General features: G+C 42.5%; 1 protein-coding gene and 1 long non-coding RNA gene across 2 annotated transcripts in view; one reads left to right on the forward strand and one right to left on the reverse strand.

Moving 5' to 3' along the window:
* The window catches only part of GYG1 (glycogenin 1), a 46577-nt gene extending 34638 nt beyond the window's left edge, over positions 1-11939 (reverse strand). Inside the window, 4 exon segments of the mRNA XM_045584107.1 lie at positions 7678-7840; positions 8099-8273; positions 10239-10374; positions 11888-11939. Of these exon segments, the coding sequence (XP_045440063.1) occupies positions 7678-7840; positions 8099-8273; positions 10239-10374; positions 11888-11924 (511 nt within the window). The 5' untranslated portion in view covers positions 11925-11939.
* LOC118722868 lies at positions 7557-24598 on the forward strand. The gene is made up of 3 exons (XR_004989153.2): positions 7557-7568; positions 15823-15832; positions 24490-24598. It is a non-coding gene; the product is annotated as an uncharacterized LOC118722868 (long non-coding RNA).
* The last annotated feature ends 548 nt before the right edge of the window (positions 24599-25146 follow it).

The raw sequence follows: 25146 nt of genomic DNA on the forward strand, positions 1-25146 counted from the left end.
ATTCTCTGATAAGTAAAGCTTATCAACACATTCAGTGAAAACAACCTTGCAGCTGGGAGCTCCTATTAATTTAAACAACATATTGAGAATAACTATACGTTCCATCTGCATAGTTACAATTTCAACTGTCAATTAAGCAGCATTATTAAGAGAGAAAATTCAACCCTTCACCACCAAGAGCTAGCACATGGAACACCTTCAGAAAGGCCAGCTTCTGGAACACTGCAGCTGAGAAAGAAGCATGCTACAGGCACAGATAACCTCTCAGTGGGTTGATATTCTGGCTGCAAAAGCAGAACGTAGTGTCTAGTAACTAGACTCTAGTTGAACACTTTTACATGTCCCTGCTTTTTAATAAATTCACCTACCCTTCTAGCATCTGTTTGTTTGTTTTTTACAACTAATGCAATATGATTTTTAACCCTTTATTTTTTTTAATATTAATTTTATAATTTATTTTAATTCTATAGAAAAGGAACTTTCACAGGGGCACCCCAGGAACACTGCTATTTTTCTTGCAGCACAAAGTATAAGAAAATATACTAGAATTCCTTCCAATGTACTCATTTTTTATTTTATTTATGTTTAATCAAATCTTTATTGTTGAAAATATTACATATGTTCCCTTTTCCCCCCCATTGACCCCTTCTAGCCCACCCTTGTCCCTTGCCCCAGGCCTTTACCACCCTATTGCCTGTGTCCCTGGGTTATGCATATATGCATACAAGTTCTTTGGTTGATTTTTTCCCATCCACCCACCTTCCCTCTGAGATTCCACACTCTGTTCCATGATTCTATGTCTCTGGATCTATTTTGTTCATCAGTTTATTCTGTTCATTAGACTCCACATATGAGTGAGATCATGTGATACTTACCTTTCTCTGACTTGCTTATTTTGCTTAGCATAATACTCTCCAGGTCCTTTCATGCTGTCTCAACGAGTAAGAGACCCTTCTTTTTTACTGCTGCATAGAATTCCATGGTGTAAAATGTACCACCACTTTTTTATCCACTCATCTACTGATGGACACTTGGGGCTTCTTCCAGATCTTAGCTATTGTAAATTGTGCTGCTATGAACATAGGGGTGGATACATTCTTTGTTATTGGTGTTTTAGATTTCTAAGGATATATTCCTAGAGGTGGGATTACTGGGTAAAATGGTAGTGCCATATTTAATTTTTTTGAGGAAACTCCATACTGTATTCCATAATGGCTACATCAGCATGCATTCCCACCAGCATGTACTACGGTTCCCTTTTCTCCACATTCTCACCAGTACTTGTTATTCACTGATGGTAGCCATTCTTACAGGTGTAAGGTGATACTTCATTGTCATTTTGATCTGCATCTCTCTGATGATTAGTAATTTTGAGCATTTTTCATGTCTCTTGGCCATCTGTATGTTCATCCCTTTTGCCCTCTGCACTTCCTACCAGTCTCTATGCATCTGCACTTTCCATCCTTGGTTATCAGGGTGGTTTTTCTCTATTTTAGTTGTATTTCCAGTTTGGTCCTGGGAGAATATCAATGTAGCTTCCAATTATTCCTCTAAGACCCCTTCCAATTTACTATTGGTCCTGATTCCAAATCCAGAGTTCTTTTCATCAGAAAAACAACCCTGTACTGATAGAAAGAAGTCTGAACTTGGGTTCTGATACTAGGCCCAAATTTTAGATCTGCTTTTCTTTCTGGTACCTCTTGATTTTATTTTTTACTAGAGGTCTGGTGCATGAAAATTCATGCAGTAGATGGGGGTCCCTAAGCCTGGCCTGGCTCTTCTCACAGTCTGGGAGCCCGCAGGGGGGGAGGCGACCTCGCAATCAGGGGAAGGTGATGCCCCATCACACCTTTGCTGCTGCCACTGCCGACGTCACAAGCCTGGGCCGGCCCTGGTTACCTGAGCCTCAGATGGCCCTGAGCAGCTGCCATCCGAGGCTTGCCTATACCTCGGGCTGGCCCTGGGTGGCTGCGGGGGCTGAGGGACTCTGGAGGCAGGCATGCAGAGCAGCTGGACTCACCTACCACCCAAGCAGGGCTGAGGGGACTGGGCACTGCCGTCTTGTGGCTGTAGGCACCGCCGTCTTTGAGGGCATGTCAGCAATTAGCATATTCCTCTTTACTGGCTGTGGGCACTGCAATCTTTGCGACTGCATGAGGGTCAAATAGCATATTCTCTCTTTATTAGATAAGATTTAAAAAATGTATTTTTATTGATTTTAGAGAGGAAGGGAGGAGAGATAGAAACATTAATAATCATTGATCGGCTGCCTCCTGCAAGCTCTGTACTGGAGATCAAACCCACAATCCAGGATGTGTCCTGAGACTTGAACTGTGACCTCCTGGTTCATAGATCGACACTCAACCACTGAGTCACACTGGCTAGGTGAGCACCTCTTCATTTTAGAATAATGTATATAATCCAGGTTGGTCTCTACCAGGTAATTAGTTTACATTTTAAAACTATCACCATGGCACACTACTACTATCTAGTATCCAAACTCTTCTCTCCCAACACCACCATCTCCTGCTCTTCTACATTAGAATAGAATTCTCTTTACACTCTTTAAAATCATGTAGATTTCAAGCCACTGGGTCTACTTTAGAATGTGATTCACTTACTGAAATCGAGAATTTACACTGAATTTCTGACAGGATTACATGATTTCCTTCAAATTTGATGAGAGGTAAAGAAAGCTACACTCTTGCAGGAAGGTTAAGACAAACAGTGGATTTCTGCTAAATATACTCTCACCTTCCTTTTATGCAAAGACAACTTTTAGCATAAGCAGTAGAAATAAGGAATACATGGTTTGAATTCAAATATTAATACAGCTTTCATTCTTTATATGAATGGAGACAGTAGGAGCTAAAATAATAAGTCAGTAAAGTGAAGAGGTTACACTTGGCTCTCCCTACAATGAGCACTCAACACATTACTTCTTACTCAAGACTGATTAATGCCAGATGCTGCCATTTATTACAATCCAGACAGTTCTGCTCATTGTCCTAGAGCAGTGGTCGGCAAACCAGGGCTTGAGAGCCACTTCAGGCTCTTTGGCCCCTTGTGTGTGGCTCTTCCACAAAATACCACGGATGGGTACGCACATACAGTGCAACTAAAACTTCATGGCCCATGTGCAGAAGTCGGTTTTCGGCTTGGGCGAGTCTATTTTGAAGAAGTGGTTCTAACGCCAAGCCACACTCAAGGGGTCAAAGAGCCACATGTGGCTCGCAAGCCGCAGTTTGCTGACTACTGTCCTAGAGCATGTAATGTCCTGTACAGAGCAGTTTCTCAGTCTTAGCATTACTGACATTTTAGCAGTTTCTCAGTCTTGGCTGTACACTGTCTTCTGTGTTGTAGGATATTCAGCAGTAACACCTAACCTCCACTTACTGAATGTCAGTGGCATCTTCCCCACTCAGTTGCAACAACCAAAAATGTCTCCAGATGTTGCCAAATCAACCTAGGCTGAGAACTACTGGCAAAGAATATAAACAAACCAAATATAGTGAAATAAGATTAAGACTTAAATTTCCTTAGTCTTTTCAATAACATTTCAAATAGCTACATATGCCAAATCCTCAAATGACTAAAAAGAATTCAATTCCAGTGAACAGCAACATCAAAAAACCAATTTCAAGACAACCAAGACAGCAGCATAGGTAAACATCTGAACTTGTTGCCTTGCACAACCACATCCAAAATGCAACTAAAAGAAAAACCGAATACCATCCAGAACCACGAGAAGGCTGGCTGAGTGGAAATTCCACAACTAGAAGAAAAGAGAAAAGTGCATTGAGTCTTGTAGGAGGTGAGGAGGTATAGAAGTGTCAAGGTATGGAGGTGCACACAAAAGGGCTGGAAACTGGGTACACTGCTGACTTTTTCAATCAGGAGGGAGATATAAGCTCCTGACTGCTCTGAACTCTAGTTCCCAGTGAGACTCTGGGGATCCGGACTCATACAGAGACAAACTGGACTGTCTGGCATGGAGCCAAAACTTGAGGGCAGCTTTCTCTCAGAGGTGCTTGCAGCGATCATTGTTCCTGCATGGTGCCCCGGGACACAGAGACCTAGGGGCCTCTTTGGGGCAGGGCTGACTGGTAGCCACTGCTATTTGTCCACCCTGGTGATTCCGAGACCCCACCCCACACAATTTACAACCCCACCCAAGCTGTGCACATTGGCTTTTACAAATGAATGGCCTGTTTTTTGTTTTTGTTTTTTTGTTTTTTTTTTGCCTAAAAGTAACTGCAGCTGGGTTAGAGAGTCCCAGAGCTTCCAAAAAAAAAAGGCTCAAGGCTCCACAGCAGCTAGCATTGCTTCACAGCTGGGCCTTAAGTGGACACCTCCAAACCCCAAAGAGGAGGAATCCGCAGATCTCTCTGTAGCTCCTGCTGGGTGGCCTCAGGCAGTGGCTGACTTTGCATCTTCTTGGAGATCCAAAAGCCAATGTACCCAGTGGTCAGATGAGATCATCCAGATTACAACTCAACATCCCTAAGCGACACACTCAGGGGGCAGACTCAGTGAGCACCAAAGCCCCACTGAAGCAAGTCCTGCCTCATAAGGGTGTCTTCTGTACAGAAGTTCTCCCATTGTAGACACAGCTGGTCCTCACAGCCAATTGGCCTGGAGGTCAATTCCTCCCAGTGATACCAACAGCAATCAAAGCTTAACTACAACAAAACTGGGCACAGAGACCACAAAGGGGTGCACCAAGAGTGTCCACCTCAGGTAATTAGGGAGACTGAACCATTGGGCCCTATAGGACACCTAGTACACAAAGCCACTCTTATCAATTCAGGAAAGCAGCCAAAATGTGAAGACAAAGAAACAAGTCACAAATGAAAGAAATGGAGGAAAGCAAAATACTGGATATAGAGTTAAAAAAAAAAACATGGTTAAAAGGTTACTCAAGCATCTTCTAGAAATCTCTGAGAAATTTAGTGAGACTCTCAAGGATATAAAAAAGGACCAATTAAAAATTAAGCATACGCTGACTGGAAAAAAGAATATAGAGAGATCCAACAGTAGACTAGAGGATCCCAAGAATCAAGTCAAAGATTTGAAATACAAAGTAGAAAAGAACACCCAAGCAGAAAGAAAAAAGAATCCCAAAATATGAAGATAGTGCAAGGAGCTTCTGGAACAACATCAAGCGTACCAACATCCAAATTATGGGGGTGCCAGAAGAAGAGAGAGAGAGAGAGCAAGACACTGGAAACCTATTTGAAGAAATAATGACAGGAAACTTCCCCCACCTGGTGAAAGAAACAGACTTACAAGTCCAGGAAGTGCAGAGAACTCAAAGAGTCAAAGAGGACCACACCAAGACACATCATAATTAAAATGCCAAGGTCTAAAGACAAAGAGAGAATATTAAAAGTAGCAAGAGAAAAACAGTTAGCTACCTACAAGGGAGCACCCATACGATTATCAGCTGATTTCTCAACAGAAGCTATGAGGCCAGAAGGTGGTGGCAAGAAATATTCAAAGTGATGAATAGCAAGAACCTACAACCACGATTACTCTACACAGCAATGCTATCATTCAGAATTGAAGGTCAGATAAAGAGCTTCACAGATAAGAAAAAGCTAAAGGAGTTCATCACCACCAAACCAGTATTATATGAATGCTAAAGGGTATTCTTTATGAGGAAGAAGAAGAAAAAGGTAAAGATAAAAATTATGAACAACAAAGTGACAACAAATACATATCTATGAACAAGTGAATCTAAAAATCAAGTGAATACAAAATAAGATGAACGGAATAAACTGGTGAATATAACAGAATCAGGGGCACAGAAAGGGAGTGGACTGACAATTCTTGGGGGGAAGGCGGAGTTGGGGGTGTGGGAAGAGACTGAACAAAAATTGTACACCTATGGATGAGGACAGGCAGGGTGGGAACAGGGTGGAGGGAAAAAAAGAGGAACAACTGTAATAATCTGAACAATAAAGATTAAAAAAAAAAAAAAAACAATTTCAGTGTTATGTATAACTTAAAATGTTTTCACTTCCAATCTCTTAACTTCAGATAAACTTGCCGATTTAATTTTTTGATTTAGAAAGTCTAATTTTGAGATTTTGAGTTTTAGATTTATAACTATCGTGTTTCCCCGTAAATAAAATAAGACCTACTTATAGGTTTCCTTCTGAGTGAAATAGAAGGCATCCCCCCAAAATAAGGCCCCCCTAGGCTAAACATGAGAGATTTGGTCCACTGATTCTGAAAGAAATGGAGTCACAAAAAATTCACCAGGAAATTCAGGAATTGGATTGTTATGATGATGTTCCAGAAGATGATGACATGATTGTCATTGAATAAATGAGTAAATTCTTGATACTGTAGGATTCAGTTTGTCTGGTTTGTGTTGACAACTACCGTACTACCGTATACAGGTAATAAATTTCCTTTATTTTCATTTAACAATAATTGTGTACTGTATTCTTCTTCATGGAAAAATAAGACATCCCCTGAAAATAAGACCTAGCGCATCTTTGGGAGCAAAAATTAATATTAAGACTGTCTTATTTTCGGGGAAATAGGGTAGTTAATAGAAATGAATCATATCTGCACTGAAGCTAGAACCTTATGTTCCTGAGGAAAGCTGTTTCTGCTAGTTCAAAAGACCTACTTACTGAAAATCTCAAGTCTGCTCTAAGAGGGAAGTAAGGAGGAAAAATACCCTAGGGCCTGGTCTGCTCTAGAGCTCAGGCCCTGGACCAGCCCTGTGTTCCTGGCCTGGGCTTTTGCCACAATGTCAAGTATCTGACAGTGAGTCACTGCTGAAAGGGCTTCTCCTGAGGCATGTCTTTCTTCCTGGATACATGGGTCTTTCTTTTATTCAAAAGGTTCATCAACATTAATTTTTAAAAAGCTGCTTTTGCATTTAACTACTCATTTTGTCTTATTGTGTATGGTTTTGTTGTTAAAAAAACACACATAGCTTTTTATTTCAGAGACTGTCCTGAAATAAAAGCATACCTACTAATTCATTTGATCAAAATTCTCCAAAGAATGTGAGACCCTAATTCACAAGTAGTCAGAACCTTTCTACTACTGTATACACTTATCATGGAAAATGGGTGATGACTTTGCCAGTGATCACTCTTCAGCCTTACAGATGCCACTCTCTATACGATGCAAAGCCTTACAGAGAAAGAGAATATGGAGACAAAGATTATTCATGTAAACTGTCTATCTTCTTTTTTAATGTCTCCTAAGAGGATGAAGCCAAATTATTAGGTTTATTCCTCCAATTTCCCTGGAGACAACACTTGGTCCTGTCAGGTCTTGCATGTAAGTTTACTTGGGTTTAGCTAGTTGTTAAAGTTTTTTATTTGCCTCATACTCTTTTGAATTCTTGAATAAACATGATTCATTTATCAGACTCTAATTTAGACACAGGAAAACAAATAAAGGTAAGTCTGTAAACTGCCTGTCCTAGGTTAGGATACTCTTATGTATCTATAGAAAAAAGATACAGGTGCACACACAAACACACTAGTATTTCCAAAGTGTACAACATAAAAATCTTGCTACCCCTCAAGTAATGCTGTGTTCCAGGCACAAGGAACCACAACAACTATATCCCTGAGAAGAGTAATTCCTAGAATTTACTAACAGCTGATCAGATAAAGAGATAACATGATAAAGTGATATACATACCATCAAAACTACCTTGCTCGGAAGCAACGAGAAGCAGCTGGCTGTATGTTTCCACTGAAGGTTGAAACACAAAGACTCCAGAATTGAAGCAGTCAGGCCATCCAGGGTCTGGAGCCGCTGACAATTCTTCTCTCTCAAAAAGATCATCAATATTTGCTAGGACCTGATTCAAAGATGGGGAAGGAAAGCATTACAAAAATGTTCTAAAGCTCTCTCTAAGTCATCCAACACAAAAGATACAATCTGTTGCTGGTCTTAACTGTTCAGATGACAGCTGTAAGGCAGCCTGGGCCTGCTTTTCTTCATCACCTGACACTTGTTTTAATATGAACTTTACTGTGAAGTCTTGGCAGCATTCTGCTAATGCCTAACTGATCACAGCTGCCATATACATCCTTTTAGCCATCAAAGCCACACTCACCAGAGTATCTGCATCCATGAACACACATTTTGAATACTGTGTAAGTGACCAGCAGTGGAGCTTAGTTAAAGTAACACCCAACTCAGGCCTCTTCATTAAGGTCAGATGAGCAGAATCGCCACTGTCCAAAACATCTACCATGATGACTTCATCGAAGACTGTCTCTAAAACTTTCCTGTAAAAAAATTTTTTTTTAATTCAAAACCAGTGTTTAGCATCTTTTCAGAACAAGTAATATCTACCATAAGACTGCATTCTTATTAGTCAATCCATGCATTAGGAGGGTAAGCTATTACTTTGGCATAGCACAATCTCTTAAATATGTCCTCATTTAGTTCAGGACAAATTATGTTATTTTGCATGTGCAATTAACTTCACTAAAATAACTGCTTATGGTGAGCATGAAGCACTTGTCTTAAGACACTATTATAGAAATTTATTATTTTTTATTATACCACCAAACATCAGGCAAACTGCCGCAACAGCTGTGAAAGTGACTCACACGTGGTAATAGTGTATCTTTGCAACCGCCTATGTATTTACAATATCTTATTAGAACTGATTCTTTCCGACTATCACATATTTTTACAAATGATGCTGAGTTAAAATATATATAATGTCTGCAATGAATCCTGTAACTAATAACCTTTGCTAAAGCAGTTAACAGAGGATGGCCTGAACCTATCTCAAAGAAGTGCACAGGCTGTTATTCAGTTGCTCTTTTTTAGAATAGAATGTAACCAGCATTTACGATGTGCTTAGCACTCCTGGCATAAAGGCTCATTTTGGTTTGTGAAGTACAACACTTCTCCATGTCCCCAATTAATTAAATATTTTTTTTAGGAAGCAATCCAAAAGTGGTGAGAAGAGTATACTTAGTAAGACACTAAACTCAACCTAAGTTAAAACATGATAAAGCCAGGTCATAACAGAGTTTATAATATCAGACATGCACAACAAAACTGATGCTGTATTACTTGTCTCCAGAGCTGTCCAAGAATATGTTCTATTTTGCACAGTAAACTTGGTCTTATTGAAAAGAAATGGTCGATGGTACCATTTGCCACAGTAAAGGCGTAGGTATGGAGTGGGGGGAGGTGGGGATACTAAGACTACATCTATCCTCATATATATATATATATATATATATATATATATATATCCCCATAAATAAACTACAAATTAGGATATACACATTAGGAGATAAATTTTGTTTTTGTTAATTAATTTTTAGAGAATGAGGGAGATAGAGAAACACTGATGTGACAGAGAAAAATCAATTGGTTGCCTCAGGTCACGTCCAGACCTAGGTTTGTGCCCTGACTGGGACTGGAACCTGCAACCTTTTGGTGAATGGAACAACGCTCCAACCAACTGAGTCATCAGGCCAGGGCTAGGAGATAAACTTTCTTGCATTTTCCTAAAGTACCCTTTAGAAACAAGGTTTTATATTGGTTTTTCTCCTTTTCAGAGATCCTTAGCATGTGCTCATATATTTTGAAAAAAGTTTTTTCAATCTAAGAGGGATAAAAGAATGCCAAATAAACACAATACAGAGTAGCTATTGCGCCCAGATATTTTTTAAGTTCGTATTTGAAAGTAGGTAGTTCATTCAGATATTTCAAAATTTAATTCCAACAAATCAAAATGAAAAACCCAAACAACAAGCAGCTATGCCCTTTGTGCTGCTCTCCTAGCACAACCCCAAATTCAGAAAGTCCTTTGGCAACCATACCAAATTATTAATCTGTAAATAAAGATCTTTAGGTTACAAAAGTCAATGGCAGTGAAGAAAACTGCCATTTTCTTTGAAAGTCACCTGAGGTTTCCCTGGTTTGAAACAGGAAAGGAGTGCATGTGAAGTGTGACTACAGGAAGAGAATGCCTGTACAAAACCTACACCCAAAGAACTTGTTAAGGGGGAATCAATCTACTCCTCACATCACAGAAGGGAGCTTGACTGGAACATCTCCGGAAAACTTGACAGAGGTTTCATCCTGAAATTCTTCACTCAGCAACTTGAATCTTTTTCCCCCAGGTGCTCAACCCCTGTAAAGGGTATGGCCTCAGTGCCCACTGATGCCAGCAATGGGAGATGGGCATCAAAGCACCACACAGACACAGGCAGCGCAGTCCTCACCTCATGGAGTCCGAGACCTGCGGAGTGGCAAGCACCGCCAGCCTCCTGGTGGTCCTGTGCTGTTTCAGAGACAAGGCCAGCACCAGGGCGCCTTTGGAGTAGGAATCATTTGTGGTCAGTGTAACAAAGGCCTGATCTTAATACAAAGAGGGGGAAAAACACTCATTACAATCTCCTACTTATAAAGAGCCACCCCAGGACCCATCTCAACCAATAATTTGGTAAAAATCAGTTCCTCTCTCAATCTGTCCTAATTTAGAACCCAAACAAGCTACATTCTCAGACTAGCTTAACACTCAGAGGCAATTAACTGATGGTGATGAAGCTATTCAGAAGTGTGATTTCTGTTTCTCCTGGAAGATACCATAGACAGTATTTTCAGCTAAGCATAAATCCAACTAACAACTCCAATTGAGAGCTGAAAGCAGAGGCCATATTCTTCATCCTGGTGCTTCCATTTCTGCCAGGCCCTGGGCTTTTTATAGTTTTCTCAACCTGCAGCAGAGGCCTCCCACCACCCTCAAGAGTCACTTTGAATGTCTGCTCGAATGTCAGCTCCTCAAAGAGGCTTTGCCTCCTAAATGCTTCTATCTAAACAGGGATCAATGGCTGTTTAATTGACTTAAGAATCACTTCACAAGCTCATGAAGGTGCTTTGTTTTCTTTGGAAAAACAAGCAGTACCCCTTAACCTGCACTCTGCTCCCCAACATATTCATTCTTGTTTTTTTTCTCTCTCTCCCTCTCCCCACCCCCCCCCTCTCTCTCACACACGCGCGCGCGTGCAAACACACACACACACACACACCTGTCCCCAATAATCATCTAATTGCAGGGACCAAAGGCAAATAGAAGGATTATTTATTCTTCCTGCTCAACAAACCCACCCTGCCAAGACCACCAGCATGCCTTAGGATTTCCCGTTGTTCCTGCAGTGATTCTGGGACATACTGTTTCTGAGGGGGTTTCAACTGCAGTAAGTTGGTGGGTACCCAAGTGTACAGGATACTTAGGATCAAGCTCTGATAGGGGTCATTTGGGGTCACTGTTGCCCCACTGTTGCCCCAGGGAGCTGGGACATTTTGTCACAAAGCCATTCTGTCTTAGGTTTCCTCATTCTCCCTTTGCCATTTTCCAATGTGGAGGCAGAAGGCAATGGAAATTCCACTGAGGGGTGAGAGGAAAGTGCATCCCCAGCCTCTGACCTGAGGGCCATCTTCACACTTAGTGTCGGGCTCTCTTCCAGGCAACCCCACTATTCAGTTCTAGGATGACTGGTGGTCCCCATCCCTGGAGGGTCCCAGCGTCCCAGCCGGTGACACCTGTCCCTTGTCATGCCCATCACCCTCTACTTGTTCGTCCAACCCATCCATCATAATAAGGCAACATTTCAGCCAGCCCCAGAGGTACAATGAGAGATTTTCACTCAAAAGCGGTGCAGATTCCAGGGGACCAGGAAGAAAAGTTTAATAACGGGAAGTAGGATCCAAAGGCTTCGGGAAACAAGGTGTGGATGGTTTCCAGGATGGAGCACGGGGCAGGACAAACGCGTAGGAACGTGGACTCGCCAGCAGCACTCGCAAACATTACAAGGGACGGTAGAGGCCAAAGACGGTGGTGGGAGCTCCACCTGCCACAGACGCGTCGCACCTGCAGTCTTTCCGCAGGCCACTGTTCTCAGTGACATCCCCGCATTAGCCTCCACACAGAGGACCAGCGCCCTCCGCCCCGGGACAGGACAGCCAGCTACAAGTGGGCCGGCGGCCCCCCCCCCGCCCCCCCGCCGCTGCTCGGCTCCGGCCTCCCCAGGCTCGGGCCCGAAGGCCTAAAAATAGGCGCGGCGTGACCGCCAGCGCCGGGGCGGAGGCCCAGGAGCCGGGCCTGGCCGCCGGCGTCGGGCCTCGCGGACGCCGCTCCGGAGGCTCCGGCCCGCGGGCGGCGGGAAGGACGGAGAAGACGGGGCCCCGCGGGACCAGACTCCGCCGGGGGCCCCACCTCCGCGCCCCCGGGTGGCGGGGCGGCCGCTGGGGCTGGAAGCGCCGGGCCAGGCGGCCGCCAGTGGCAACTTAGGGGCGGTCCCGCGGCCGGGCACTCCGGACGGGGTCTGCGGGAGGCGGGCGAGGGCGGCGCGGAGCGTACCTGCCATGGTGCTGCCGGGGCCGCGGCCGCCGCAGGTCGGGGGCCGTGAGAACCAGGCGGGCGGAGCGGCTGCGAGGAGGCGCGGCGGCAGCGGCCGCCCGAGCGCTCTTATAGCTTCGGTCACGTGGCCGCGCCCGCCCCGCCCCCAGACCGCGCCCGCTCTGCGGCCCGGGGCGGGGCGAGGGGGGGCGCGGCCTGCGGGGCGGGACCGGCCCGCACTCCGCCTCTGTGCCGGGCTCGGGGCCCGCTCCTCGGTCCTGGCCCCGCGGGGCTCCTGCTGGGGCCGCGCGCCAGGGTGACACCCCGATGCCCCCGGCAGTCGGGGTTCGGATGGAGACTTTCGGGCGGAGGGTGGCATTAGCAGGGCAAACTGTCCAAGAAGTCAAGGGTTAGGAAACCTTAAAAATCAAAGGAGCAAATAACAAGATCACTGTAGTTATAGTAATTCATCTGAATTACACATAAATTTTAATTCCACTGTCCAAATTAGCCCCGAAAGCATTTTCTCCTGTTCTCACGATGGTTTTGTGGCTTTGACAAAACAACAACAAAAACAAAACAAAACAAAACAAAAACAATGAATTTTAAGAATATTATTTAGATTCTTGGGGCTCTCTACATCAATGAGATATTTAAGTGTTTCATTCAATCCTCATAGAAACTCACTGAAGTGGGTGTTATGTTCTTATTTTCACAGATGAGGAAACTGAGGCACAGAAAAATAAAATTAGTTATCTATGGTCAACTCAGGTAAGTGGAAAAGGTAGAATTTGAACGGTGGCAGTTTGGTTTACAGAATTGACCCTCCCACTGGCAAGGCTGTGACACCTCTGGTACACTGGTACCCTAAAAAGGTTAGTAAAATGATAGTAACTGTGGTTGGGTAATGTACTTGTTTTGGTTAATCTGTTTCACAAATAATGGAAGGTTGAATCAGTCTTTTTTTAGGAAGTTGAGAAATAGCTCTCTAATGTGGTCACATCCTACTCTTCTCATGCCTTCCACACAGTCCAAATGCACCAGGAAAGCAGAAAGTAGTACAATCCTCTGCAAACAATAGTTGCTTAGTAAATGTTGAATGGAACCAAACAGGAAGTCAACAACATCAGTTAAGAATATGAAATAGATGCCCTGGCCGGTTTGCTTCAGTGGATAGAGCCTCCACCTGCGGACTGAAGGGTCCTGGATTCTGTTCCAGTCAGGGGCACATGCCCAAGTTATAGGCTCAATCTTTCCTTTCCTTCCTCTCTGAAATCAATAAAGGACATGAAATAAATGTTTAAGAATAAATGATGTATTTGCAAAGGTGGTAATTGCTATTCTCAAACCAATTATATCACTTTTTCCTACATCAGAATTGCTTAGGGCAATTTATAAAATGCAAATAATTTGGTCCTCAGCTCAGACCTCCTGAATCAGAATCTTAAGGGTGGAAACCAAGAACTATTTAGCATTTTAAATATCACTCTTCAGGAGACTTTCTTGTTCCTTTCTTCCCTTTCCTCCCAAACTCACCATAGCATGGAGACCACTGATTTACTTGGAAAGACCTCCTGGTTACTTGGATTATAAACCACCTTTGCAGGAAGTGGGGATGTGGGGACAAAGGTGCAATGGATGGGTTTCCACTTATTCAACCCTGTAGGCTTAGGAGAGTTATAGCTCTTTAAGGAACATAAGGGCTATACTTGAATGGTATCTACCTGGAGAGAAGGAAGGTGTCTCTGGGTCTGGTCTGAATTGCTCCTTTCCATACAGATAGGTGGACCTGGAAGAGTAAGGTTCCCATATTTCACCCAGGAACCTTCCTGCCATCAGTGACCCTTAATCACCTGCTGCTTGAAGCCTCAGGGTCTAGGCTGGACTACCTCAGGGTGTGGTGCTGGAGCCAAAAGGGCAAAGCTAAGAGGTAAGGACACCTAGAGCAGCAGAAGCTTCCCTTAGGAACAAGGTCCTCTGTTTTCCACTCCCAGGGTTTAAGTAAAAGTTGTCGACATAACCTCCTTTCTCATTTCACGCATATTTACAGAAACACTTTGAATAAGTTAGGAACATTTTAACGTTGCTACAGTCTACTCTTTGTGTCTTTTGTTTTTACTTTCAGGACAGTTGAGTATGTTTATAATACTTTTAGCTAAAGAGGTTGACTGTGAAATAGGTTGAACTATCACAAATAACATTTGAAATGCCACCCCAAATTAAAGTCCAATGATTCTGTAATATGCTTAATAATTGAACAAAAGATCTGCATTATTTTCCAATGTCAGAGAACATGAATTAACTGTAGGAGAACATGAATTAACTGTAGGAACTGATTTGTAAATAGTGGTCTTATTGGAGCACATGAATCATCAATATTTACATACATGATGCTAACTTTTTTTCCCCTTAACCCATAACCAGGCAAAAAAAAAAAAAAAAAATCTTATGGATGACTGGAAACCAAAGAAAGATGAAAACTTGCAGTTTAATGCCTCCTAACAGAAAATAACTTCAAATAATTTTGCATATTGTTCAGAAGTCTTTACTAGGAGGAAATAATTGAAACTATAGGCTGTGCGGTACTATATTCTTTTAAAAAATCCTCACCCAGGATATGCTTATTAATTTTTAGAGAGAAGGGAAGGGGAGAGAGAGAGAGGGAGAGGGAGAGGGAGAGGGAGAGGGAGAGGGAGAGGAAGAGGAAGAGGGAGAGGGAGAGGGAGATAGAGAGGGAGAGGGAGAGGGAGAGGGAGAGGGAGAGGGAGAGGGAGAGGGAGAGGGAGAGGGAGAGGGAGAGGGAGAAGGAGAGGGAGAGAGAACATGGATTGTTTGCCTCCCAACCTTAACTGACAATCAAACTTTTAACCTTTTGGTATATGGAATAATGCGCCAGCCAACTGAACCACACCAGCCAGGGCTACAGTACTATATTCTTATTGGGATTCCTGCATTACTGGCACATGGGCTGCTTTATAACAAAACATTTTATTGTTTTCATTAGGACTTTTTTTTTTTCTTTTTTTCTAAAATCTATATTCAACAATGAATTTTAACAATAACACCAGTAGAGCAGATTTATATCTATTAAGTAAATGCAAAAAAGAATCAGTGTACTAATGAAAATATATTACAAAAGATTCATATTAAAACTAAAATGTTTGAGTTTCAGAAATAAAAATGAGAATATTCTGCTCTAAATTAGAAAAATTGTCTTGATATCAGAGTTCCAAGTAGTAATTATTCATTATTTACCAATTGCCAAAATCTGAATATTCTCCTGTATTTCTCCCATTATCATTTTTTCATTCATCATCTTCATTCCATATTCCCTGGCTGAATGAATCACACACCATCCATTCAGTTGCTTTATTGACATACCTAGAAATCATCCTTACGTATTGTGTTAGTTGACATTACCAATAACGACCCACTGCCCAGTTTTCTTGAGGTTGCTCTGCACTGAGCTTCAGTTAGGTATGAGAGCAAGGCTTCTGAATGTTTAATGTGCTCACACGTTGCCTGGGATATCTTGTTAAAATGCAGATTTTTGGGGTGGATCTTTCAGGCTGTGGACCAACTTTGAATATTGAGGTGTTCAAACAAACTGGATTTTAAGGCTTCTAAGATAGTGGATAGACATACTTGTAGTGAGACAAATGTTTGAGACTGTAATTTTTAAATCCCCCCCTCATTAAATTTAAACTATCAGAATTTCTGAACCCTGAAAGAAAGATTTACATTAAAAAAACTATTCTACATGCGTACCCATAACTCTTACTATTTAAACCTGTGCTAAAAGAGTATATGCAGCATGCTTGGTCCAAAATTAAATTTTAATTGGCTTTGGAATGCATTATGTAACTTTTTGGCAGCATAGTTACCTCCTAATTATGTTTTAAGATAATGCCATAATCAGTTTGCATTCCCTTGAGCACACACACTAAATCTGTGGTCGGCAAACTGTGGCTTGCAAGCCACATGTGGCTCTTTGGCCCCTTGAGTGTGTGGCTCTTCCACAAAATACCATGGCCTGGATGAGTCTATTTTGAAGTGTTAGAAGCAGTTTAAGTGTAAAAAATTTGGCTCTCAAAAGAAATTTCAATCGTTATACTCTTGATATTTGGCTTGTTGACTAATGAGTTTGCCGACCAGTGCACTAAACAATGGTAGGAACAACTGACCTGGAAATATATTCTGGAACAGAGGGCAATTTGCTGATCTAAGATGCAAATAGTTCCCATGGACAGTTCATGAAACAGATAAATCACAGTTGGCCAGACACAGGAACTAACTGATAAACTAATGACTTAAACTTTTACCCTTAATTGAGAACACATAAAATCTGTACACGTAATTGTCCCTAGTGATCACAGCCCTGTCCAATTCTAATCAGAAGCTCTGTTTCAAGAAGTATTAACCTTGGAGGCCTAAAGTAGCTCATTCTTCAATTGAGAGCTCAAGTCACAAACTCCACAAATTGCAGGGGCCTTGTCACTAGTTACATTGCATTAAAAATATTTATGGATATACTAGGGTCCCAGTGCACAAATTCATGCACCTTGAAAGAAACTGTGGGCCATGAGGCTGCTGTGGGCACAGGGGCAGGTCATGGTCCATCATTCGTGCCCCTGCCTGGCCCCTCCCCCTGCCTGGTCCCCTGTCTGCCAGCAGCTCTGCTCCCACCATCTCTGTTCCCACTGGCTGATGGCACTGGCCCCGCTCACACCTGGTGATGGTGCGGAGCAATTGGGGACATCACCGTTTGTGGGTGTGAGATGCAGCTGCTACCTCTTTTCCACTCATGTGTCCTGGTGGTCTGCGTGCATCATAGTGACCTGTTGTTCGGTTGTTCTGCTATTTGATCTATTAGCATATTATTATGTATAATAGGATAATTATTATGTAGGAAAATTAACATACCATAAAATTCATCAATTTAAAGTTTATAATTAAACTAGAGGCCCAGTGCATGAAATTTGTGCACGGAGGGGAGGGGGTCCCCTCAGCCCACCCTGCACTCTCTCCAATCTGGGACCCCTCAGGGGATGTCTGACTGCCAGTTTAGGCCAGAAATCAGGCCAAAACTGGCAGTCGGACATCCCTCTCACAATCCTGGACTGCTGGCTTCTAACTGCTCACCTGCCTGGTGGCGTGATCTCACATCACTGCCCTCCCTGCTGACCTGTTAACCCTCACTGCCCCCCCCCCCCAGCTGACATGGTTGCCCCTATTGCCCCCTCTTCCAGCATGTGTGTCCCCAATTGCCTCCCCACCCGGCTGATCTGGTCACTCATAACTGCTCTCCACTGCCATCCAGGTCAGCCCTAACTACCCCCTGCTACTGGCCTGGTCACCCCTACTGGATCCCCTGCTGGCCTGGTCACCCCTAACTGCCCCCCCACACCAGCCTGGTCTCTTCTCACTGCTCCCTGTGCCACCCTAATTGCCCCCAACTGCCCCCCCTACTGGCCTGGTCGCCACTAACTGCCCCCTCCCCCGCCAACCTAGTCATCCCCAACTGCCTCTACCACCAGCCTGGTGGCACCCAACCAGTCAGTCTGGTCTCCCCCACTGCCCCCTTCCCACCTCCCACCCCCGCTGGCCTGTTCACTCCATGCAGTCTACTATTTGGTTGTCCCTCACTGCCCCCTCATGCCAGCCTTGTTGTTCCATGCAGCCTGCTGTTTGGCCATTTGGTCATCCCTCACTGCCCTCCCTGCCAGCCTGGTTGCCCCATGCAGCCTGCTGTTTGGGGGGTTGGTTATCCTGAACTAATTCCTCTCCCTCCCTGGCCTGGTTGCCCCATACAACCTGCTGTTCAGTGGTTTGATTGTCCCTCACTACCCGCCCCCCCCCCCACCACCACCAGGCTAGTCTCCCCATGTTCTGTTGTCCGTCCAGTTGTTTTGGTCATGACGACCCCTGGCTTTTTATATATTAGGATGGTCTTGAGACATTCATAGAGTTGTACAAGTATCATCACAATCTAAGTTTAATATTTTCATCACCCCAAAAGAAACCTACACTTAGTTGCAATCCCTCATTCTCTTCTTTCCCTCAGCTCTCGACCACTACTTTCTGTTTCTAGATATGTCTGGAGAGATTTGCCTATATATGGTTTTTTTGTGATTGGCTTCTTTCAGTTAATATAATATTTTCATGCTCCTTCATATTGTGACATGTATTAGTATTTCATTCCTTTTTAATTGCCAAATAACATTTTATCACAGTAGGCAGATATGCCACATTTTGGTTATCCATTTCATGGATAAACATGTTAATGGATTTTTGCGTAGTTTCTACTTGTTAGCTATTATGAATAATACTGCAAAGAACATTTGTGTCCAAGTTTTACATGTATGTATACTGTTTTTCCTTCTGGTATATATATATACACCAAGAGTGGAATTATTAGATCTATACTTAACAATTTAAGAACTGTCAGACTGTTTTTCAAAGTGTGCATTATTTTGCTTTTCTACTAGTATGAGGGCTGCAATTTTCTTATTTCTTAGCAAATACTTATAACTGTCTTTTTTATAATAGCCACCCTAACTGGTTTGGAGAGATAGCTTATGGTGGTTTTGATTTGTATCTCCCTAATGACAAATGATGTTGAATATATTTTCTTACCCTTATTTATTGGCCATTTAAATATCATCTTTGGAGAAATATCTATTCAAACACTTTATTCATTTTTTAAAAATTAGGTTAGTTTTTTTATTATTGTAAGAGTTCTTTATATATTCTGGATATGTCTCTCATCAGATACATATGACATACATATATGTGATTTGTAAATATATCTTCCCATTTTGTGGGTTGACTTTTCACTTTAAAAAATGTTTTTATTGATTTCAGAGTGAAAAGAGAGAGGGAGAGATAGATAAATAGATCAATGAGAGAGAAACATTGATTGGCTGCCTCCTGCACAACCCAGGCATGTGCCCTGACCAGAAATCTAACTGTGATGTCCTGGTTCCTGTGTCAACCGACACTCAATCACTGAGCAACACTGGTCAGGCTTCACTTTTTTTATAGTATCCCCCCCCCCCCCCAGTAATTTTATTTATTTATTTATTTATTTATTTATTTATTTATTTATAAGATTCCATTTTTTTACTTAATAAATCTTTATTGTTCAAATTATTACAATTATGCCAAAACCGTTTTTGGCTCAGTGGATAGAGCATCAGCCTGCGGACTCAAGGGTCCCAGGTTCAATTCCAGTCAAGGGCATGCACCTTAGTTGTGGGCACATCCCCAGTAGGGGGTGTGCAAGAGGCAGCTGATCGATCATTCTCTCTCATCGATGTTTCTAATTCTCTATTCCTCTCTCTTCCTCTCTGTAAAAAAATCAATAAAATATATTTTTAAAAAAACCAAATTATTACAATTGTTCCTCTTTTTTTCTTCCATCACTCCCCTCCACCAGGTTCCTACCCCACCCTCTGCCCTTACCCCCATACTATTATCATCTATAGGTGTACGCTTTTTGTTCAGTCTCTTCTCGCACCCCTCACTCCTTTCCCCCCGAGAATTGTCAGTCCACTCCTTTTCTATGCCCCTGATTTTATTATATCCATCAGTTCATACTGTTCATCAGATTTTTTATTCCCTTTGTTTTTAAATTCACTTGTTCATAGATATGTATTTGTTGTTATTAATTTTTATCTTTACCTTTTTCTTCTTCTTCCTCTTCTTAGAGAATACCTTTTAGCATTTCATAATTCAGTGTCCCGACCCGAGGGACAACAATGGGGGGCACGCAGGAACCACCTAAGAGAATGAATCAAACAAGGAACGCGAAAGAATGGAGGCAAGACAAGGTTCTGATCAAGCCTCAGTTTTATTCTCTGAAATGGCTATATTTATACAGCAGAAACAAAGGGGGGTAGGGTTGCCTATGCAGGGGGGGTCTTTGGTATGGCAACACAGGATTGACTAATTGCCAGAGGTGGTGTGACATTCCAAGGTGCAACATTCCAAGGCTGGGCTATCTAGGGGGGAAGATCAGGAAGGGGAAGAGGCAGGAAGACAGGAGATGCTAAGCCCCAGGTTAATCTTATCTTCTGGCCAAGCCCTCAGGGCACCACATAACTTCTGCTAGAAGGAACTTAATTCTATTTCCTTAAGACTGAGTTGCTTGCCTCAACTCTGCAGGCTCCCAACAATTCAGGTTTGGTGGTGATGAACTCCTTTAGCTTTTTCTTGTCTGTGAAGCTCTTTATCTGACCTTCAATTCTGAATGATAGCTTTGCTGGGTAGAGTAATCTTGGTTGTAGGTTCTTGCTGTTCATCACTTTGAATATTTCTTGGCATTCTCTTCTAGCCTGCACAGTTTCTGTTGAGAAATCAGCTGACAGTCATATGGGTACTCCCTTATAGGTAACTAACTGTTTTTCTCTTACTGCTTTCAAGATTCTCTCTTTTTCTTTTGCCCTTAGCATTTTAATTATGATGTGTTTTGGTGTGGTCCTCTTTGGATTCCTCTTGTTTGAGGTTCTGTGCGCTTCTTGGACTTGTAAGTCTATTTCTTTCACCAGGTAGGGGAAGTTTTCTGTCATATTTATTTCAATAGGCCTTAAATATCCTGCTCTCTTTCTTCTTCTGGCACCCCAAAAATCCGGATGTTGGTACGCTTAAAGCCATCCCAGAGGCTCCTTGCACTATCCTCACACTTTTGGATTCTTCTTTCTTTCTCCTCTCTGATTGGGTGTTTTTTGTTTTCTCATATTCCAGATCTTTGATTTGACTCTTGGGGTACGTTGATCGAAGAGTTGAGTTTCTATATATTCTTTATTTCAGACAGTGTATGCTTAATTTCTGATTGGTCCTGTTCCATTTTTTTTTTTTTTTGTAATTCTCATTAAGGTCCTTGAAGGTGTCTTCAAGTTTCTCAGAGGTTTTTAGAAGATTCTTGAGTAACCTTATAAATGTGATTCTGAACTCTGTGTCATCCAGTAGTTTACTTTCCTCTATCTCTCCCATTCATGACATGCTTCTGTGTCTCCACATTTTGGCTGCCTCCCTGGGTTCATGGAATGGCTTTGTGTGGTAGGTGACCTATAGGGTCCAGTAGCTCAGCTTCCCCAATCACCTGAAGTGGTTGCTCTTTGTATACCCCTTTGTGGGCTGAGTGCAAAGTCTTGGTGTAGTTAAGCCTTGATTGCTATTGGTGGACTGGGAGGAATTGATCTCCATCCAAACTGGCTGTGAGGACCCACTGTGTCTATAATAGAACTTCTGCGCTGCAGACCCAGTTATGGTGCAGGCCTTGTTTCAGTGGGGCTTTGGTGCTCACTGAGTCCGCCTCCCGAATGTGACATTTATGGATGTGAGGAGTTGAAATCTGATGTCTCACACTGACCACTAGGTACACTGGCTTCTGGATCTCCAATGGGGTGCAGTTCAGCTACTGCTGAGGCCACCCTGCAGGAGCTACAGTGAGAACCAGAGTCCTCTCTTCCCTGCTTGGAGCTTGGAAGCTTTGGAGCTGTCTGCACCAGGTTGCAAGTTTGCTAGGTTAAACTGCAATGGAGAAGACCATTTATATGCAAAAGCTGCTGGTTGGAGCTTGGGTGTGTTCCTAGATTTGTGTGGGGCGGAGTCTCAGGGCAGAGTCTCAGGGTGTCACTAGGCTGGGGCGTGGCCAACAGCAATGGCTGCCCGTCAGCCATCTCTGCCTCTCTGACCGAGTCCCTGTGTCTCGCGCCCCACTACAGCAAACAATTATTCTTGCTTACAGTTCTGCAAGCAAGCCACCCTCACTTTCCGACCTGATGGCAGACAGTCTAGCTTCTCCCTAGAAACTGGATTTCAGAGAGTTTGGGAGCTTGTCTCTTTTTGGGTTGAAGAAAGCAATGCCCTCCCAGGAGCCAGGATCCACTGCCAGCCAGAATCCGCTGCCAGCCCGAATAGCACATTTGTCCCCGTACCTCAGTTTTTCAGCTCTTGTGCCCTGAATGCTCCTTTCTCTTTCAGTCTAGTTGTAGAGCTTCCTTTCAGCCAGCTTTCATGTGGTTCTGAGTGATAGATGTTTTGTTTTTTAGTTGTAGTTTTGAAATTATTGTGCACAGCAGCAGTTTAGGTGTGTTCACCTAAGCCACCATCTTGGATCTGGTGTGGTCCTCTTTAGATTCCTTTTGTTTGGAATTCTCTGCACTTCCTGGAGTTGCAAGTCTATTTCTTTCACCAGGTGGGGGAAGTTTTCTGTCATTGTTTGTTCAAATGGGTTTTCAATATCTTGCTCTCTCTCTCTTCTTCTAGCACCCCCATAATTTGGATGTTGGTACGCTTGAGGTTGTCCCAGAGGTTCCTTACACTATCTTCAAATTTTTGGGTTCTTTTTTGTTTTTGTTTTTCCAGTTGGGTGTTTTTTGCTTCTTCATATTTCAAAACTTTGACTTGATTCTTAGGATCCTCTAATCTACTGATGAATCTCTGTATATTATTCTTTATTTCAGTCAGTGTATGCTTAATTTCTGGTTGGTACTTTTTCATATCCTTGAGGGTCTTATTAAATTTCTTAGAGGTTTCTAGATGATTTTTGAGTAAGCTTATAACCATGGTTTTGAACTGTATATCCAGTATTTTGCTTTCATTCATTTCTTTCATTTGTGACTTGTTTCTTTGTCTCTGCATATTGGTTGCTTCCCTGTATTTGTTTCTATGTACTGGGTAGCTGATAAATCTCCTTGAGTTGATAGAGTGGCCTTGTGTGTCAGGTGTCCTAAAGAGCCCAGTGGCTCAGTCTCCCCAGTCACCCTAGGTGGTTGCTCTTGTTGCACCGTTTTGTGGTCTGTATGCACAGTCTTATTGTAGTTAATCCTTGATTGCTATTGGTATCACTGGGAGGAATTGACCTCCAGGCCAACTGGCTGTGAGGACAAGCTGTGTCTACACTGGAAGATCTGTTGTGCAGGAAACACCCTTATGGGGAAGGACTTGCTTCAGTGGGACTTTGGTGCTCACTGAGTCTGCCCCATGAGTGTGTGTCTTATGAATGTGAAGAGTTGTAATCTGGTATGGTCTCACTCTGGACCACTGGGTATACTTGGATCTCCAAAGAGGTGCAAGGTCAGCCACTGTCTGGGGCTGCCCAGCAGGAGCTACAGAGGCATCTGCAGATTCCTCTTCTTTGTATAGGGTTTGGAATTGCCCAGACAAGGCCCTGATGTGAAGCAAGGCCGCTGTTATGAACATAGGGGTGCATTTATCCTTTATAATTGGTGTTTCTGGTTTCTTGGGATATATTCCTAGAAGTGGGATCATTGGTCAAATTGGAGTTCCATTTTTAGTTTTTTGAGGAATATCCATATTGTTCTCCACAGTGGCAGCACCAGTCTGCATTCCCACCAGCAGTGTATGAGGGTTCCTTTTTCTCCACATCAACTCCAGCACTTGTCATCTGTTGCTTTGTTAATGATAGCCATTCTGACAGGTGTGAGATGGTACCACATTGTTGATTTGATTTGCATCTCTTGGATGACTAGTGACTTTGAACATGTTTTCATATGTCTCTTGGCTTTCCTTCTGTCTTCTTTCAAAAAGTATCTAGGTCCATTGCCAATTTTTTGATTGGGTTGTTTATCTTTCTTTGTTAAGTTGTATTAGTTCCCTATAAATGTTGGAGATTAAACCCTTATCAGTGATAACCTGGGCAAATAAGTTTTCCCACGCAGTGGGCTTTCTTGTTGTTTTGTTGATTTTTTTTTTGTTGTTGTTCAAAAGCTTTTTATTTTTATGTAGTCCCATTTGTTTATTTTATCTTTAGTTTCTATTGTCCTAGGAGGAGTATCAGTGAAGAAATTGCTTTGGCATATGTCTGAGATTGCACTGCCTGTGGATTCCTCTAGTATGTTTTCCCATAGTATGTTTAAGTCCTGTATCTGCTTTGAGTTTATTTTTGTGTATGGTGTAAGTTGGTGGTCTAATTTCATTGTTTTGCATGTATCTGTCCAATTTTCCCAAAACCATTTATTGAAGAGACTGTCTTGACTCCATTGTATGTTCATGCTTCCTTTGTTAAATATTAATTGAACATAGTGGTTTGGGTCAATATCTGGATTCTCTATTGTATTTCATTGGTCTATATGTCGGTTCTTGTGCCAGTACCAAGCAGTTTTGAGAACAGAGCTTGGAAGTGTTCCTTCCTCTTGAATTGTTTGAAATAGTCTGAGAATAGGTTTTTGTTCTTCATTGAATGTTTGGTAAAACTCTCCTGTTAAGCCGTCTGGTCTTGGGCTATTGTTTGCTGTAATACAGCTTGAAATCTGGCATTGAGATCCCTCCTACTTTATTCTTCTTTCTCAGGATTGCTGTGGATATTTGAGGTCTTTTTTTTTATTTTATTCCAGATGAATTTTTGGAGTGTTCTTTCTAGGTCTGTGAAATATGCCACTGGTATTTTAATGGGGATTGTATTGAATCTATAGATTGCTTTGGATAGTGTGGACATTTTGATGATGTTGATTCTACCAATCCATGAATGTGGTATCTACTTCCATCTGTTTACATCTTCCTCTATCTCTTTTTTTTAAGGCCCTGTAGTTTTCTGCGTATAGGTCTTTTACCAGTTAAGTTTATTTATATATATCTTATTTCTTTTGTTGCGATGGTAAATGAGATTGCTTTTTTAGTCTCTCTTTCTGTAAGCTCACTATTGGTGTATAGAAAGGCCATACATTACTTGACATTAATATTTTATCCTGCTACATTGATGAATTTATGTATTAAGTTTATTAGTTTTTTAATGAAGTCTTTAAGGTTTTTATGTACAATATCAT

This window comes from Pipistrellus kuhlii, unplaced genomic scaffold (genome assembly GCF_014108245.1).
Source record: "Pipistrellus kuhlii isolate mPipKuh1 unplaced genomic scaffold, mPipKuh1.p scaffold_m20_p_2, whole genome shotgun sequence".
NCBI classification, from domain to species: Eukaryota; Metazoa; Chordata; class Mammalia; order Chiroptera; family Vespertilionidae; genus Pipistrellus; species Pipistrellus kuhlii.